This window comes from Chelonoidis abingdonii, chromosome 4 (assembly GCF_003597395.2).
Source record: "Chelonoidis abingdonii isolate Lonesome George chromosome 4, CheloAbing_2.0, whole genome shotgun sequence".
NCBI lineage: Eukaryota > Metazoa > Chordata > Testudines > Testudinidae > Chelonoidis > Chelonoidis abingdonii.
In genome coordinates, this window is record NC_133772.1 from 149643391 (window position 1) to 149661415 (window position 18025).

The window sequence follows — 18025 nt, forward strand, 5'->3', positions numbered from 1 at the left end:
GCAATCCACAGGGCTCTGGGCTGGAACCCGGAGTAGAGGGCGGACCTGGGTTCCCCCCAAACCTCCCAACTCTCGATCAGACACAGGAGGAGTTGATCCAGACTGTGGGGGAAGATCATTGAGGTGAGCAAATCTGCCAATAAGTGCAGGACCCACCAAGGTAGAAGAGGAACTTTGTCACGGTGTATATGGTGTCAAGTTTCAAGTGGCCTATTTACATCACGGAATTTCTTTTAGACAATGATGAGCACAGCCTATGTTCATTAAAAAGATTACCAGGTTTATGCAACCAAACTCAAGCTCCTTCATCTGCCTGTCTTAACTGGAATTAAGAACAGTTGGATGGTTGCAAAGCAGCTTTTTGAAGTGCAAACAACAGCACCACTTTCTTTGGACTGCTGGGCAAATACTTGTGAATGGACATTAAACGCTTTTGTAGAAAGAATCTGTGAAGGAACTAAAACCTGTTAGCTTGATGAGATAAAGAAATGAATTGCAGGTTGGGATGGTGCATGCACTGCTCTTTCTCACTGCAGAGTTAGGTTGATGCAAGGAAGCTTATGTCAACCTATGGAAGAGTCTACACTTAAATTTCGATGCCACTAATGCAACTCCCCTGCTACGCCCAATTAATTCCACCAGTGGTGTAGAGCCGAGGTCGACGCAGCGTGGTCGTGAAGACACTGCACTGCTTATGTCAACTGTCACTGGCTTTCAGGAGCCATCCTACAATGCTCCACACTGATAGTACTGTACAACCAATACAAGTGTTCCTGTTAGGACAAGCTCCACCGACACAAGCAGCAAAGTGTAGACATGCACAAGTGATGTAATTATTGTGGTGGCTGTATGGCAATGTATGTTAGGTCAACTTAACTTTGCAATGTATACATGGCCTTAGCCTAGTCTGTCCTATGATGCTGGACAGACACTTGGGTAACTGTGTAGTTTCCAAACACAGCATGTGAGGAGACTGTTACAAGGAGGGGGAAAATGAATTTATGCAAAATGTAGCAGGGCTAAGTTGTTGGTATTTTTTATGAACTTCTTTAAAAATCAGATGTTTACATTATGGTTTTTCCTCCACATTTAACAGTAAGCAGCAACCACCGGACCAGTGAATGAGCAGTATTATAAAACGCAGGTGCAACATATGATTGCAGGATGTAATTACATGGCTATCGCTAAACACTTCAAGGTCTGGGATGAGTCCACAGGGATGAGAAGGATGTCAAGAATACTAGCTGATCAGAAACTAGAACTTTTCTTCTTTAAGCTGAGCCTCTTTTAAAAATAGGTGGCAATTTTGAAAACATTTTACATTAACTGGTGCAATATGGCAATTTAAAACACACTGGTTGAAGTCCGCATCTACTTCTTTTCTTGGTCACACCCATGGGTCACACCCATGTTTCTGTTTCTTTCCAGTCGTTCTTCTCAGAGGTCATCAATTTGATATACTCAAGTATGCTGCAGTATGAAGGAAAGTTGCCATCAGCATTTTTTCCTCTGGACCCTACCTAATCCTGTCCTTCCTTTAAGCAAATGCGTTGCCTCTTGTGACCTCTTTGTTGATGTCAAATGGAAACTTTTTTCTTGCTGTTTAATTAAAAACACACGGTACCTGCACAGCGCGGATTACTGCACCGACCACTCTGAAAACAGTGTTCCACTGCAAGCTACTGCACCCAAGAGTCAAAACATCCTAGCTGGACTGTGGCACTATTATGGGAACATGAGCTCCTCACTTTAAATCCTCTTAATATTTACAGTTACAGGCTCACTTTGAAAACAAAAAATAGTAACTCTTGTCTTACTGATGATCTGTTACAGTGAAAGACAGCTAGTTCTGGAGATTAATACAAATCATAAATCAAATAGACCATAAGTGTCTCTGGGCAATGACTGCACCTGATGCGTCTATCCTGTACTGCAATAAGTAGAGTTGGCACTAAAGTGACCAGATAGCAAGCGTGAAAAATGGGGACAAGAGGTAGGGCGTAATTGGCACCTATATAAGAAAAAGCCCCAAATATCAGGACTGTCCCTATAAAATCAGGACATCTGGTCACTCTAGTTGGCACTTAACTGAAGGTTTCCGTCAGAGGTGCCTGAATTCAGGCACCTAAGTCTGTATTTATACACCTAATAAGTGGCCAGGTTTTTACAAGGTGCCAAGAACCCCCAGTGCTGCAGAAGTCAAGAGAGCAGCAAGGACTCCGCACCTCTAAAAAGAAAAAAAACAAACAGGTCACTTTATTAGGTGTATAGATATGGATTTAGATGCCTAATAGGAGGCACCCATGTTCAACTGGTTTTATACTCATGAATGATTGGTTTTGCAGCAAACTGCTCAAAAATTGCCCAGCTGTGTACCACCAAAGATACACTGGAGGATCCAACAGGGAATACAAAAAGTGTTACTGAAACATCACTGAGATGAACAGCTATGCACGCAGGACTGGACTTTGCTTAGGTGTGTGCCAATTGGGGCTATACGAGAGGAAGAGGCAGCTCCTAATCGGTTTTGCACATTGATATAATGTGAAACTGGGCTCCTTGGATACAAGAGATGCCTATTCTGGGGCGAACAGTAGAGCTTGGTTTTCTTACAACCCTGGACTCCTAAATGTCGACCTCTGCTATGGGGAGATTTCCACTGAAAGAGCCCAGAGCTCCTGGTTCTGTTTTTGACACCCCCGCCCAGTAGGACAAGTGTGATTTTCACTCTCAGACTGTACAAAGCAAAGAGACATCCCTGGAGGATGGAATTTCTGGATCTCGTGATTCAGCTCCTTAGTGAGATGTTTAGCACAAGCTGGCAGCAGCTGGCATTATAATATGCAAGTTCCCTCTTGCTCAACTAATATTCTTCGCAGCTGTGCTCACATTCTCCTTAATGTCTAGGATATACTCTTGAGCTAACCTTTCCCTTTAAGGCTAGTAAAGATAGGGAATTCCATTTTGGGGTGCTCTGTGGAGGGGGAAGTTTTTTGCTCCAATCTTAAGGAAAGCAGTGGCGTAGGAGTCTTTAAGGTCTATCCACACTTAAAATGCTACTGTGGCACAGCTGCACCGCTGTAGTACTTCAGTGCAGACACAATCTATACAGATGGGAGGGATTTGCCCATCAGCATAGGTAATCCATCTCCCCAAGAGGTGGTAGCTAGGTCAATGGAAGAATTCTTTTGTTGATCTAGCTCTGTCTACACAGTGACTTAGGTCAGCTTAATGCCGCGACTCAGGAGTGTGGATTTTTCATGCCCCTGACAGGTGTAGTTAAAGCAATCTACTTATCTAGTGCAGTCAAGGCCTTAGGGACAGGGGAATTATGATTCCCTTTCTTTGCATGGTGCTCTGAGGAAGACTACCTTTGGGGTCAGTGAGAATGGACTGAACGGCACTGATATTGGATACACTTACACATAGAAAACTGGAAATGAATTTGTCATAACTATAAAGGGAAGGGAACAGCCCTCCTATGTACAATACTATAAAATCCTTCCTGGCCAGAGACACCAAAATCCTTTTACCTGTAAAGGGTTAAGAAGCTCAGGTAACTTGGCTGACACCTGACCCAAAGGACCAATAAGAGGACAAGATACTTTCAAATCTTGGTGCCGGGAAGGCTTTTGTTTGTGCTCTTTGTTTTGGGGGTGGTTCACTCTTGAGACTAAGAGGGACTGGACATCAATCCATGCTCTCCAAATCTTTCTGAACAAGTCTCATATTTCAAACTTGTAACAGCCTGGCAAGGCATGTTAGGTTTAACTTTGTTTTCTCAACTTGTAAATGTTCCTTTTTGCTAAGAGGATTTACCTCTGTTTGCTGTAGCTTTGAACCTAAGGCTAGAGGGGGTTCCTCTGGGCTCTATGAATCTGATTACCCTGTAAAGTTATTTTCCATCCTGATTTTACAGAGATGATTTTTACCTTTCTTTCTTTAATTAAAAGCCTTCTTTTTAAGAACCTGATTGATTTTTCCTTGTTTTAAGATCCATGGGGATTGGATCTGGACTTACCAGGAATTGGTGGGGGAAAGGAGGGGGGATGGTTAAATTCTCCTTGTGTTAAGATCCAAGGGGTTGGATCGGTGTTCACCAGGGACTTGGTGAAGAAGTCTCTCAAGACTCTCCAGAGAAGGGAGTTAGTATTTGGGAGTGGTGGCAGCAAAACTAGATCTAAGTTGGTAGTTAAAGCTTAGAGGTGTTCATACAGGTCCCCACATCTGTACCCTAAAGTTCAGAGTGGGGAAGGAACCTTGACAGAAATTGGTATCACAACTGCATCGTGGTATTTTCTATGACTCTGCAAAAAACAAAAACAATTTGGAGGAAAACCAAGCATGATTTCTAGCAAAACTCCTCCCTGCTCAGGCTATTCCTTAGCCATACTACCAGCAAAGCAATACCTATCTCCTTTCTCTCTTGCCTATAATCCTTACTAATGCATGAGAAACAGTACAAAACCAGAGCAGGTAGGAACAGAAATAGCCAGACTAGATCAGACCCATGATCCACCCAGTTTAATCTCCTGTCTCCAACAATGGCCAGCACAGAAGCATTTGTGCTCGAAGAGGGACCTGAACTAATTAAGAATTAAGGGACAGCTACACTGCAGCTGGGAGGTGCAATTCCCAGCTCGGGAAGACATAAATGCACTAGTTCGACTTAAGCTACCGTGTGGAAAACAGCAACATGGTTGCAGTACCATAGATCAGGCTAGCCCTGTGACTGCAACTCCATCAGAGATCCCAGGTACGTTTCCAGGCAGCAAACCCAAATTACCCCGTGTTCCACTGAGGCCACACTGCTACTTTTACCATATTAGCTCAAGAGGAGCTAGCATGTGTACATCTCTCCAAAATGGAGTCTCACCTCCCAGCTGCTGTGTACCTATAGCCTATGAGTCTGATGCACTAGTGACCAAGCTATCCAGACACACACTGCTTGCACTTCTCTTTTATTGTGTGCAGCATGGAAGGCTCTTCACAGGTAGAAGGTGTCATTTTTCCACCTGAGAGCAGTTTTCCTCTGAAGCAAAAATTTTCCTTCCTTGCCTCCTACCTGCGACCGGTGTTCACACCATGTTATAACACAGTCTTGTCACAAAATTACAGGATTGGAAGAGTGAGGCCCTTACAACTACCAAAACAGCATGCAGGCATTCCTTGGTGTAACAGATAGTGCAACTGCACAAGCTGTTCAGCTGAGATACAGTTTAGCACTGGATTATTTTATTCCAGTCTGTAGAACATGTGTGGGCAGAAATTTCTTATTTCCCAGATGAGTAGGTGTGTGACTTCTAGATCAGACAGTTACCAATCAAAATATATGTTTAAGGGATTACTCGCGAATGACTAAAACATAAAGGTGGTAGAAACAAGTGTGGGTTTATTACCTAGTGAGTGACAGGAGGAGCAGAGAAAGACAAACAAATATATAGATCATGAATACAGAACAATCATTAGGTTTTGGAAGGAGAACAAGCAAAACCCAGCTGTCCAAGTGGTTGGTATCTAATAAGCAGGAACTGGGTCTCCCATTAAAGTAGTCTTTGCATTGCAGTGTCCTCCTAGAGTGATTTTAAGAAGACACATGACCCAACCATTGATTTTTCCCCACAAGAAGTGAATTTACATTTGAAAGGAAGACTGGTCTTCTGCTTAAAGACTCAAGAGATCTAGGTTCCATTCCTGGTGCTGCTGCAGAACCCCTATGTGATGCTGGGCAAATCACTTACTCTCTCCATGCCTCAGTTTCCCATCTAGAACTCTTGTTCTGCAAAGAAGCAGCGTCACAGAATCCTCTGACCTCCGTTGTGTCTCCTAACCCCCATGTGACTTTCTCAAGAATAAGTATGCAGCAGACCCAACCAGAGGATCCACTGTACACAAATGGGAGCTGGGCCCATGAGGTCCACAGAATCCATTCCAACGGGGCAAATATTAAACTTCATAGTTGCATTTGATTTGTGCAATAAATACATCTCCATTTTTGTACTGACATATTTTAAATAATATTAGAATAAAATTGTGTTTTACATGCGCTCTTCTCAGGCTAAGGGGTTCTCCACATCATGAAATTCCTGGTAGTGCAGTGACCACGTGGCTAGGAATAGCATTTATGCCCATAGCATTCGTTTGCATGTAAGCTTTAAATACAAAAGCTTTGCCTTGCATCTAATACATCAGCTATTGCCTGAATGCCATGTCTTCTGCATGGGCAAAAACTCACCCTCTCTTCTAACCAGAAACTAAAAATTAAAAAACACCAGTAACCTAAAAGAGCCAAATCATTTACTAGCCAGATCAATTTTACTTAAAATCTCAAGTAATAATTAATTTCCCAGTTGCCACTCTCATTAACACAGTGGCATACAGTGTTTGATACATCACCTTCTAATTACTATGTTACTTCTGCTAACAATCCTGAGTTCTAAACAGCATTTTGAATGCTTAGTGAAGTTAATGGATTGCTAATGCAGCTTTCAAAAAACTATTAATTTACAAGCATAAGCATGCCCATTGCTGTACAGACATTCATAAACATTAAAAGATAAACACCAAATAACTAAGTGCTTAAGGGGCTAGTGGTTGGGAGGGAGGAAGGGCTGCTGTTCTCAGAGTCCACAGAGGACAGCTATGAATTATTGATCTGCTAGAAGAGTTTTACATACGCAGTAATGTCGCAGCTAGCATACTATTTCAAAAAGTGAAGCTTCAGTTTCCCCATGAATAGTTAGTTGCCCTGGGATCAGAGTTTAAAGATACCATGAACCAGCATACAACCAGGCCCTTGGATTCAGAGACTCCATTCTATTCTACATAAGACCACCCTCACCGTGATAGCATCTGAGTGCCTTCCAGTCACTCATTAAGTGACGTGACTAACATCTGTCCCAGGGGGTTCTCTCTCTCTCTCTCTCATCCTCGCTATGAGGTCATCTGTACATGCAGAATGTGAAGCCTCAGCAGATGCCCCATTGCACAATTCTGTCAAACATGGAGAGTGGAAATCCTTCAAAAGTGCTCAAAGTCGCCGATGCATATAAAACCGTAGTAATTAAAATGGGGTTACACAAAACAGAAGCCTTTACATGATTGGCTTATTAAAATACATGGAGTGTTCCACCTCGTTGTTGGCTGCTGTTCAGTGATGGCACACAGGCTTAGCCGTGCAGTGTTCGCAACGTCATATGAAATCCCAGGATTAAAAATTGTGATTATACATTTTACGACCCTCACATATGGTAGGAGCAGAGTAGTACCAATGGCGCAATATAAACACGATGGGCAGTTTAAAAGGTAATGCAGCGTTAATCTCAATGATTTGGGAATGTTCTTTCCTACACGTAGTAGGATAATTGAAAATCAAATCTCTAACACACTACACTGAAGAACAGAAACATTACAAGTACATCAAAACAAATGCATATGTATTAGAACCACAAACAGCTTTTTATTAATAAAAAAGTATCTAATTCCAATTGATCCATCACGCATCTGAATAAAGTAGCAGAGCTCAGTGTTACAGAGGGGGAAGCTACAAATTGCACCACTTCACAGAACACATCTTCCCCTCCAGTAGATTCCTGCTTAATGCAGTCACAAATAGCTGGGAAATTAACGATTCTTTGCACTTAAGGGTCTGTTTCACCCTAGCCAACTGGAGCTAGGGGTGCTAGGAAGGTAGGACTCCCTGCCCAGTGCTCCACAGCTTTTGAGCTGTAGAAGTGTGGGAGAAAAGAAAAACACTGCTCTGGATGAATTACTAGTTCACCAAGGAGTGGTAGTGGCTGGCCCCATAGGGAGCGGTGAGTGGGATTTTCAAAAGAATCACAGTGATTTAGAAGCAAGTATCTCATCAACCTTCAAATGTGACTCCTCCTCCTGAGTCACTGAGGCACTTTGGAAAATCCCTCTGAGTGTTTGGATTTCATCAGCTGGAAAGATGAGTCAGCCTGATGCAGGGCCTGGCAGGAAGTGAGGCTCTGGGACATTTCACCACAACTGCACCTTTGGAATCACCTGCTCTTGGAAGCAGGCAAGTTCTCCTCTCCCCCATGCCCCTTTAACAAAGGTGGTGGAGCAAAATGCCTTACATCAGAACTACGGTATCTCCGCTTGGAACCTCTTTATGAGGCAGCTCACTGGACATGCGAGCAGAAGGGACAGAGGCCCAGATCCTCAAAGGTGGTATCACATACCCTTGAGGATCTGGGCCCAAGTACCTTGGCAACCAAAACGATGGAGAAGATGCTGAACAAATACAATTGGTTTCACACAGCCTGCTCCAGGCATGAGGTACCCCACTGGGAAACAAAAGCAATCCTAGATCACCAGCTTGCTTGAAGATTCAGGTGGTTAAATGAGTCCGTTTTCCTGCCTGTTGCTACAGTATTTTATTTATGGGACGATGGTGTTGTTGTAACCAATTCTGCAGCGAACACATCCGACACCACTTAAAAAGCTCACAGAGTGAGGAGAAGACAGAGGATGAAGGGACCTTCACACTGGTAGTGAGAATCAAACCTGCTATCTAAAGGGGGAGGATAAAACTTTTATCAGCAGACACTCTGGGAATCTGGTAACCTGTGCTGGTAACTGTGTGTCCCATCAGCTGGGCTTCCTCTCAAGCCTACCATTCTTCACACACCAGCTACGTCCCTGCTGCTCTGAGGGGGAAGCCAAAGTGACATCCACAGAACAGCACCAAGACTTGAACATTTTCCTGATGGCAAGCCCTTCAGTGCAGGGACGGTCTCTTGCTAACCATATGTACAGAGCTTAGCATAATGGGGTCCTGCCTTAGCCAAGGCTTTATGGTGCAACCCTAAAGAAAACGATAAACAAAAAATTGTTCTTCAGGCAACTTAACAGCTCACATTTAGCAACAGCTCAGAGAGCATCATCCGATTCCCAATGAGGGGCAAGGACATAACACCCACAACATCCAGTCCTCCTACCCCAGCCTGACTGGAGTCATTCTTACGATTTTATTAAGACAACTGTGTGCAGGAAGGACAGCATCCTGCAGCAGCCACAAGCCAAACGGTAGCTGTTTCTCTCGTGCCTTGGGAGAAGTATCTTCAACCAGCCGTAAGTAAATTAAGTAACTAAATTTACACTAAATTATTCCCCCTGCCCTCATCGCTGTCTTCAGCACAAGTCACAATAAAATGCCTCTGCGTCAGGGAATGTTTTGGAGAACTAATCTAGTGATTGGGGCGGCGGATTGGGAGTCAGGTCTCCTGAGTGCCAATCGATTGCCACCAACTCATTTTGACCTTCCTTAGGCAAGGCATTTAACTTCTCTGTGCTTCTCTCTATGCACTTGTGAAGTGCACATAATACTTACCTAACCCCCAGGGATGTCGTGCAACACAACACACTCCACGTTTTGTACAACTTCAGCATAACTAAGGAGCTGTGAGGGAATCAATCATTCACCGAGTCGATGGAAAGACTAGTTGTAGGTATGAAATGTGAAGTATTGTTTTGGTAGCAGTTACCAGATGGTGCTGTTACACATAGAGTTGAAAATTCTTTTGCTTAGTGTGCAAACAAGATTTTAGTCTTTGAAGAAATGCTATATTGTTGTTAGCCTCGATATGCAATAGTATTTTAAGAGAAGCTGTGGAAGATAGCAGAGAATTTGCTTTCTGCTTTATTCGCTGTATCTGAAGGCAATTCTTGAGAAAGATGAGATTCCTGGAAGCCATGCATTGGTGTGTGAGCTCAGATGTCTGCCTCTTTTCCAGGTCTAGTGTATATGTGGAAATAAAGAAAGTTACAGTGTGAATACACCAAGAATCCACGTCACCGGTTTCTCTTCCAATGGGAAGTCAACCTGGAAGGCCCGAGAATTATGCTACCATTTGGCAGAGGGTCAATGCTGGTGTCAGGAGTGGGACTCAGGCATCTGAAAAAGGGGCAACAGTATAAATCAAACCAATGTTGCCTGCTGGGGCTACATCTCAACAGTATGTCCAAGTGAAAGTGAACTCCTCCTATCTAGAGCTCATAGAACATAATGGGCTGTTTTGGTTAGAGTATGAAAGAATTTTTCAGCAAAATCTGAAAAAGTCAAAGCTGGTGACATCACCCAGCTCTGCATTCATGGAAAGCCCTGCAGGTTATCCCAGCAACCTGAACCATTCCCAGAGAACTGTGAAGCACACAGCAGCTAACTCGTAGTGAAACGCTTTGCTTTTGTGGAGGCTGATGTCCATACAGTTGCTCCTCCTTGGGTGGCTCTGGGTCGCTGAAGCCCTGACAGAACAAGAGACAATGAACTCTTCAGATGGGGCCTAGCGCCCACTGGAGCTGCATTCCCACAACTCCCAGCTTAAAGATCATTGACTGTGTGTGGAAGGAAGAGGGGGAAGGGTAAATGTCTGCCAGCAAAAAAGGCAATATTTCCAGGTTCTCTAAGCCAGAGAAGGCCATAGTCTGCTAGATTTTCCTTTGTAGCCAGTATGAATTGTCCTCTTCCTGTCAGGATCACTAGGAGCAGAGGTGAAGGTAAGCCGGTACGCCCCAGTACGGTGTACTGGCAAGAGCCTGTGCGCCCATACCGGGCTCCACTCCAGTGGCTGGAGCCCCAGGTCCTTTAAATTGCCACCAGAGCTCCGCTGCTGGAGCCCTAGGATAGCGGAAGTGGGGCTCTGGGGGTTATTTAAAGGGCCACAGCTCCTGCTGCCCTTACTGTCCTGAGCCATTTAAATAGCTGCCGGAGCCCTGCTGCTGCTACCCCAAGGCTCCGGGGGCTACTTAAAGGGTCGGGGCAGTAGAAGCAAGGGAGTCCTAGGCCCTTTAAATAGCCCCCAAGAGCCCTGGAGTAGCAGCGGGGCTCCGGGCGTTATTTAAAGGGCCCAGGGAGGTAGAGGCAGGAGAGTTCCAGGCCCTTTAAATAGCCCCCAGAGCCCTGCTGCCAGAGCCCTGGGGTAGCAGCGGCAGCTGGGGGCTCCAGCAGCAGTTTAAAGTGCCCGGTACAGTAGCGGCAGCCAAACCCTGGGTCCTTTAAACTGCTGCCGGAGCCCCCGGCTGCCGCTGCTACCCTGGTAGGGGAGGGAAGGGCACTTACCAGTACAGGGCGGGCCGAGGCTGGCTCTGACCCACCCATCACCTCCCCTTCCACCCAATGCCCTGCCCCTTCCAGGGGCCAGAGCCAGCCCCAACCTAGCCCTGTACCAGTAAGTCCCTATTTCTACTTTCATCCCTGACTAGGAGCAGAAGTTTAGACACTGGACTGATCAGCTTAACAATATACCTAAAGAATCTGGCTCCCCATTTTGTTGCTGTTCCTCCAGAGAAATGCTTGCATATCCACAGGTCTGGAGACAGTTCAGGTTAGCACTAGATTAAAAGCAAACATCACTGTGGAAGTCTCAGTGCCAACCCCTGAGCTAAAATCAGCTGCATTGCACCCAAGATCACTAAAGACCGCAGGTGCAGTGGGTAGCAGAAGGTAAGTCTTTGGCAAACCCAAGTTCAGGGTAGGCCAACGTCCAGTGCAACTGACGCCAACACGCATTCAGTGTACAATCTCTGGTCTTCAGTCTTTGCTCTGGAACAATCGCCGATTGCTCACATGTTAAGAATGTGACAGGTTTTCACATTAATAGTCACATCTGAAACATCCAACCCAGATAAATTTTCCAGAACTGACCCAAAGGAAGCAGACTTGCCACATTAGGGAGGAGATTAAACGGGATTTGCAATGCCAAGTTTGCTGAAGTTGCAACTACTGGTGCTTGCTGTATGATTCACCTAACAACGAAAGGCTAGTCTTATTTCACCATCAGGGCTCCCAGATGGTACTGCCAAGTCTCAAGACTAAAATATCAGATATATATGGCTTAAATCCCAATTCTATTTTAATTTTTGGGGAGCGGGGGGGGGGGTGTGTGTGTGAAGCAATTCTTCATGAGGTCCCAAAGTCTAGAACAATAAAAAGCAGAGGCATATGGCTAGAAAGAGCCAGCAAAGACAGATGGCCTTATGGTTCGATGTACTGGACTGGGACTCAGGAGATCTGTGTTAAAGCTGTGCCATCAACTTCCTGTGTGATCTTCGGCAAGTCACTTCACCTCTTTGTGGGCAGCTCTACTCTTTGAGCCAGAGGCATAGATCCCAGCTCAAGTAGACATACCTGCTGTAGCTAGCATGCTAAAAAGTACAGCCTAGCCACAGCGGTACACAAAGCAGGAGGGACTCACTGCCCTGAGTACTGGCACACCTGAGACCCTAGCCACTCCCGCTGCCCGTGCCTGCACGGCTACAAGCTAGCTCACAAAGCAGAGTGATCAGAGCTAGCATGGGAATGGGCTCCTTGAGCTGGAATTTACACCTGCAGCTTGAACCTCACTGGGGCTTTGATCTTGGCGGGGGCCCGCGGTGCCACTCTCGTCAATAACAATAGGATTCCACAAGTCAAACTGGGGGCTGAACAGGGGTAATCTTCTTAAAACACCCTCTCCCAACTCCCATGGAGAATGCCAGTGCTTTAGCTTTTAATCTGTAAAGCAATGTACATTTGAAGCTAGCCTCTCACACTAATGTTTGCTGATTTGTAGAATCAGTGTTTGCACGCTGCTTAGCCCAACAGGGCCGTGATCTCAGCCGGGGACACACTGGGTGCTACTGTAAAACAAATCGTATTACATCGCTGATACATGGCACAAATCAATTAACAAGTACAACCTAGAAAAACACCCTATAACTCTAGGCCTCTCCTAACAACAACTTCAACTTCCGCACATTTCAAATCACCTCATCCCTGTTTGCCAAGATAATTAAGTGGATTCAAAACGTCTTTCAAATAAAGAGAGGGAAGAAGCCACTCGTAGAGCAGTTCCAAGTTGTCCAGTGCGAACTGTGTGGCAGCATCAGGGCTGCCAGTGTTTTAGAGAGACACCTTTCAGCCCCCATCAGGCTTCAGCAAGCGTAAAATCAGCCCAACACCCCTAGTTGTTTTTCCTGTCACAGTTCCAAATGTTACACAGTGGGCTTATACAGAAACAGTGGGACATTTTCCAAATCATTTAACTAATGCTGAAATCTAATACTCAACACTGACAGGTTACTGTGAGTAATAAGAAGGGGCTAGGTGTAGCAAGACGAACTGAGACAAAAGATTTGCAGCAACATTTTTTAAACTCTCCCTGGTGAAAATTTGCCTATTTCCGAGTTTGCAAAATGTTAGAAAAATCGGAACAACCTTGCAAACACTGGGAAAATCCCTGAGAGTTTCTCATTAATATTTGTAATGGGGAGAAGGGGTAGCAAAAAGTGGGAGCAGGGTTTCCACATGGTTTTTTTGAATTTCAGGCAGGGCTGGTGTGTTGCGACTGGTCACACACAGTTATATGGTATGGGCACTGTTTCCTCTGATCGGATTAATCTGCCCTCATGCAATCGGGAGGCTAGCAGTGAGCCACTGCTGACTCCTCTCACAGGGAGTGGTTGAGTTTTGGGCTCATTCTCCTACCCTGTTAGGGGAAAAACAAAAACTTTACAGCAGGGAGTGGCTGCTCCCTAGCAGTGTGTGTGGGCAGAGGGAGGAAAAGAGTCACTTATAGTCACACCACCCAATCACCTGAGGCCAGGAGGAGTGTAAGTGCCTCCCTGAAAATCATAGTGGAGAGAGTGGTTCATACACGAGTAAGGCATTGTAAGAGGTAGCAGGACACAGTCAGGGCTGGCTTTAAGCTGATTCCCCTGAATTGGGCCCCACGCCTAGCCAGAGCACAGCAAGCCCCGCGGCAAGCCCCGCACCTTTGGCTGGAGCGCAGCAAGCCAAAGTACCACTGAAGACTCAGAGCGCCGCCCAGTAAGTACAAGCCCCACAAATCGGGCCCCGCACTTGCTAAAGCCGGCGATGGACACAGTCTTTCCCTGCAAAAAGAAACCATCATATCCTTCAGGGTTTGTGGGAAGGAGAGCTCTCAGGGACTCTTGGATATACAGGGATTCTGTCTCAACCCCAGGCTGGTGTTTAATGGGTTCTGATAAGCCTCCAAACCCCAGTTCTCCAGGGTGGCTCCCCAATCACTAGATGGATCTGTAGGCTTAGCGTGGCTATGCCGGTGCTGGCTCATAGCATGCTCTTACGTTCAGTTTGGCTATGCTAACCAGAGCTGGCCAGGAATTTTCCCGTGAAAGGCTTTCCAGTGAAAAACTCATTTTCCACAAAATCAAGATGCTCCATGCGAAGATTTTGATTTAGCTGAAATTTTTCAACTTTCCATCAGGAAAATCAAATGGAAATATTTTGTTTTATTGAACCAACCTGAAATATTTCTAATCAGTTCAACAAAATAATAAATTGTATTTCCTTATCGAAGTTGTTGTACAGGCCCCAGGATCTCCTATCGGCCAAATTCCCTGAAAGACTACATCTCCCATAGTGCAATGTGGATTTCCCATCTGACCAACCTGCAAGACAGGAGATGCATTCTAGCCAGGAAGCCTGGCCCATATGGGAGAATGGGTGCATCAACCTCCCAAAATACAACTCCTATGAGGCAACAAACCACAATGGGAAAATCCATTAATGTTGAACTGACCCAAAATGCTTAGTTTTGAGTTAGTTCAACAAACTAAAAACCAAAACATTTTGCTTTCAAGAATGTCAAAATTGGGGCAAAATTCTGTTCCATAGAAAATTTCAACATTTCGATTTTTCATTTTGATTTGGGACAAAAATCAAATGCTGAAAGGTCGGCATTGCCTGTGGGACAGAAATTCCAAATTTCACTCAGGTATAATGTTAACACTTGGGTTTTACATGCACTTTATTTCCTTCCCCTTCCCAATCAGAGTGTATAGGGCACAAGAATCATTGATGCTTTGGGTATACTGTGGAGCTCTGTCAAGAGACAGCCTGGCATAGGCACTGTCACACCAGAACAGGAACCAAAATACCACCATTTTGCCCTCAGCCTCATGCTGCCCAAAATTACATTTTAAGAAGCCACATGCCACTTGGGAGATTACCACATCCCCATGGGCTGCAGAGAAGGGGGAGATTGCAGCAGCTGGACCAAAAGGAACACACTATTAGTGATAGAGTAGAGGACATGCCCATATTTACTGCTTAGGTCTTATGGCCACCTGCATTGCTACAACACTGGGATGGATCTATCTGTCCTTCTGATCAGCCAATGCTCTCAGTCCTCCCTTGGCCAGTCATGCCACGTAACAACAGCCATGGAGCAATGGGAGACCACTCTCAGTTGGGCTGGCTATCTACGTTTCTACTTCCAGAGCACCACCTCTCCAAGATGCCTAAGCTCCATCTACCTAGCTGCTTCCCATCCAACCATTCCAGTCCCTTTTCAAGTTACCAGTGGTTCTGCATCCTAAACTGCCCTATCACCCTGGGAATCACAACTGACAAGGAGATAGGTTTAAACAGGGCTAGGGATGGGACCAATCAAACTAAATTCAGCTCAGCTGGCAGCCTGCCTGCTCTTGGGAGCGGTCCAAGAATGGGGTACAGGTGAGGACTGACTAGGTTGCACTAGCAGTGCCGTGCATGGAAAGTTATCCGTCATGCCAGCCTACACTACATGCTTATGGCCTCCTGGCTCAGGCACTGTTAGACTCTCTCTTTCACAAGCACTACGATTGCTCATGGCATCATCTGTGCCTGAACTAGAGCCCAGGCTCCACAGGGCAGGGAATATCTACCTCTCAGGCACACTGTCAGACCTAAACAAAGCAATGTACCATGAAGGAAATAACCATGAATAGAATGGGGTCTGGGGAAAAGACTGACGCTAGAGGGGGTTTTCTTCCCGGAGTGGCAGATGGAAATCCCTAGAGCCTCAAAATGCTACGTGTTCTGTGGGGAGAGAGTAATGCTCTTTTACAGGAGCTCTGTATCAACCAGTGGAATTCCCCACGATGGACGGAAGTCACCAGTGCATCCAATGGGAATTCAAGGCTCAGAGGGCTGTACAATCACCGCCAGCAGCAAACCCTGACGTTCCTTTCAGGTAAAAGCTCATTTGAAAAAAATCACTCCTCCTGACCTCGCATCTATTAAAATCAGTGTGAGATTTGCCATGGACATCATGAGCAGGATGGGGGGGCAATGTTTTTCTGTGGTGCCCGCCCAAAAATAGCTACCCCACTGCAGCAAGAAACATGCAACACTCACCACAAGCTCACTGAACATGACATCCAGCTCTTCCACTGGGGGCATTGGCAAGGCAGGCTCCATGGCCTGTAGGGCAAAGTTGCTGTCATGGCGAAGCCGGTAGGTGATCTCCGGATGGTCGTTGCTTCGGAAGCAGCAGAAGATGAATGAAATCCCCCGTCCACTTCTTTTTCTTGGGGCCATGGCCAAAATCCTCTGCGTCCCTTTCTTCTAGCTACTAAATCCTACAGAAAGAGAGAGTACAGCAAACAATTGAGTATCCACTTTGTCCAAGTGTGTTGAGATCTACTGAGAAGAGACCCAGAATCAAAGGCACTCAACATATACAACTTGCAAAGAAGTGACATTTACATGCTAAAGATTTCTGTTCCGGTTTGACATTTACAGTTACAGCAACCTTGACGACTGTGCTAATTAAAAGATACCTTTGTTCTCTTATGGGAATAATCTTCCCCTCCCCGCCCCCTCAGCTGTAGTTGAATCAAGAAGTTGCCAGTGAGCAATTGCTGTAGATGAAAGACAGCGGGATACACCACTGTTCTGTCCCAGCGCTGAGAGCTGCAAGAAGAACTGACCCAAGCCCTCTGATTCCTTCTCTATCTTTTATCACCTGACTCCAAAACAGATCAAAAGTCACTCTGATGTCAATTAGTCCCATGCTGTACCCCTCTCTTTTAGCTCATGTGGACCTCTTGCAGCATTATTACAGAACGTTTGCAATACCAACACACTAAGTGTCTCAAACAGTTCTGTCTGTTCCACACTGTCAGCTAAAGTTTCCAGCACTAGAGGACAACCTTTATGATTCCAGAGGCAGACCCTCAGCTAGTGTGAGCCAGTAACACACCAGGGCAGTCAAGAGAACTTGGCCCATTTTACACCAACTGAGGATCTAGCTCTGGAAATGTTATTTATATTTAAGGGACAGTTGGAAGCCATTTTTTTAAATTCAAATTTAAGTAATATTTTTAAAGGAAGTACAAGTCCTAGGTTTGCGCAATCCTCCCCGACATCCAAGCTAAAAGCGTCCCTTCTCAACAGCTCAGCCTAAAATCTCATTTCACTTTACGCACCTTAGGGTTCACAAAAAGGTAACCATTTGATGAGCTCGCACAGCCATGAAATCTCTTATTGTCATTTGCTATCTGAGAGTTAATAAGCTGAATTCATCTGCAGTATGCTGGAACCAATGAGTTTTTAAAAAGGTATCCCATACCTGGCAAGAAAGTTTTGCTGCCCCCCAACTGAAAGTTTCCCAAAAACAAAACTTGTCTTCTCAATAGGGAAGGCAAATTCATAGATTTTTAAAATGCCCCAAGTACCATTTTCCCTACTCTACAGATGGGGAACTAGAGCAGGGGGAAGGGAAGTAATTTGCCTAAAGCAGGGGTTCTCAAATTTCATTGCACCGTGATGCCCTGTTGACAACAAAAATACCATATAACCCCAGGAGGGTGGACTAAGCCTGAGCCTACCTGAGCCTGCTGCCCCAGGCTGGGGGGGGGCCAAAGCTGAAGCCCGAGCCCTGCCGCTCTGGGCGGGGGGCCAAAGCCGAAGCCCAAGGGTTTCAGGCCCAGGCACGGAGACTGTTACCTGAGGGCTTCGGCCTTGAATGGGAGGCTCAGGCTTCAGCTTTGGCCCTAGAAAGTCTAATGCCAGCCCTGGTGATCCCATTAAAATGGGGTTGTGACCCATTTTGGGGTCCCGACCCACAATTTGAGAACCACTGGCCTAAAGCAATGCAGTGAATCAGCAACAGAGCTAGGAAGAGAAACCTATTTCCTGATGCTCCCCTCCCATGCAAATCCCGTACTCTCACCACAGGACTGGAACTTTAGTTCTCTTCTTCCATTTCAG

General features: G+C 45.5%; 1 protein-coding gene across 3 annotated transcripts in view; it reads right to left on the bottom strand.

Moving 5' to 3' along the window:
- The window catches only part of DAAM1 (dishevelled associated activator of morphogenesis 1), a 177984-nt gene that overhangs the window by 99336 nt on the left and 60623 nt on the right, over positions 1-18025 (bottom strand). For all 3 annotated transcript variants that reach the window (XM_032782373.2, XM_032782372.2, XM_032782371.2), the window contains exon 2: positions 16169-16392. In XM_032782373.2, coding sequence (XP_032638264.1) covers positions 16169-16351 — 183 coding nt within the window. In that variant the 5' untranslated portion in view covers positions 16352-16392. The remainder of the gene's footprint in view (positions 1-16168; positions 16393-18025) is intronic.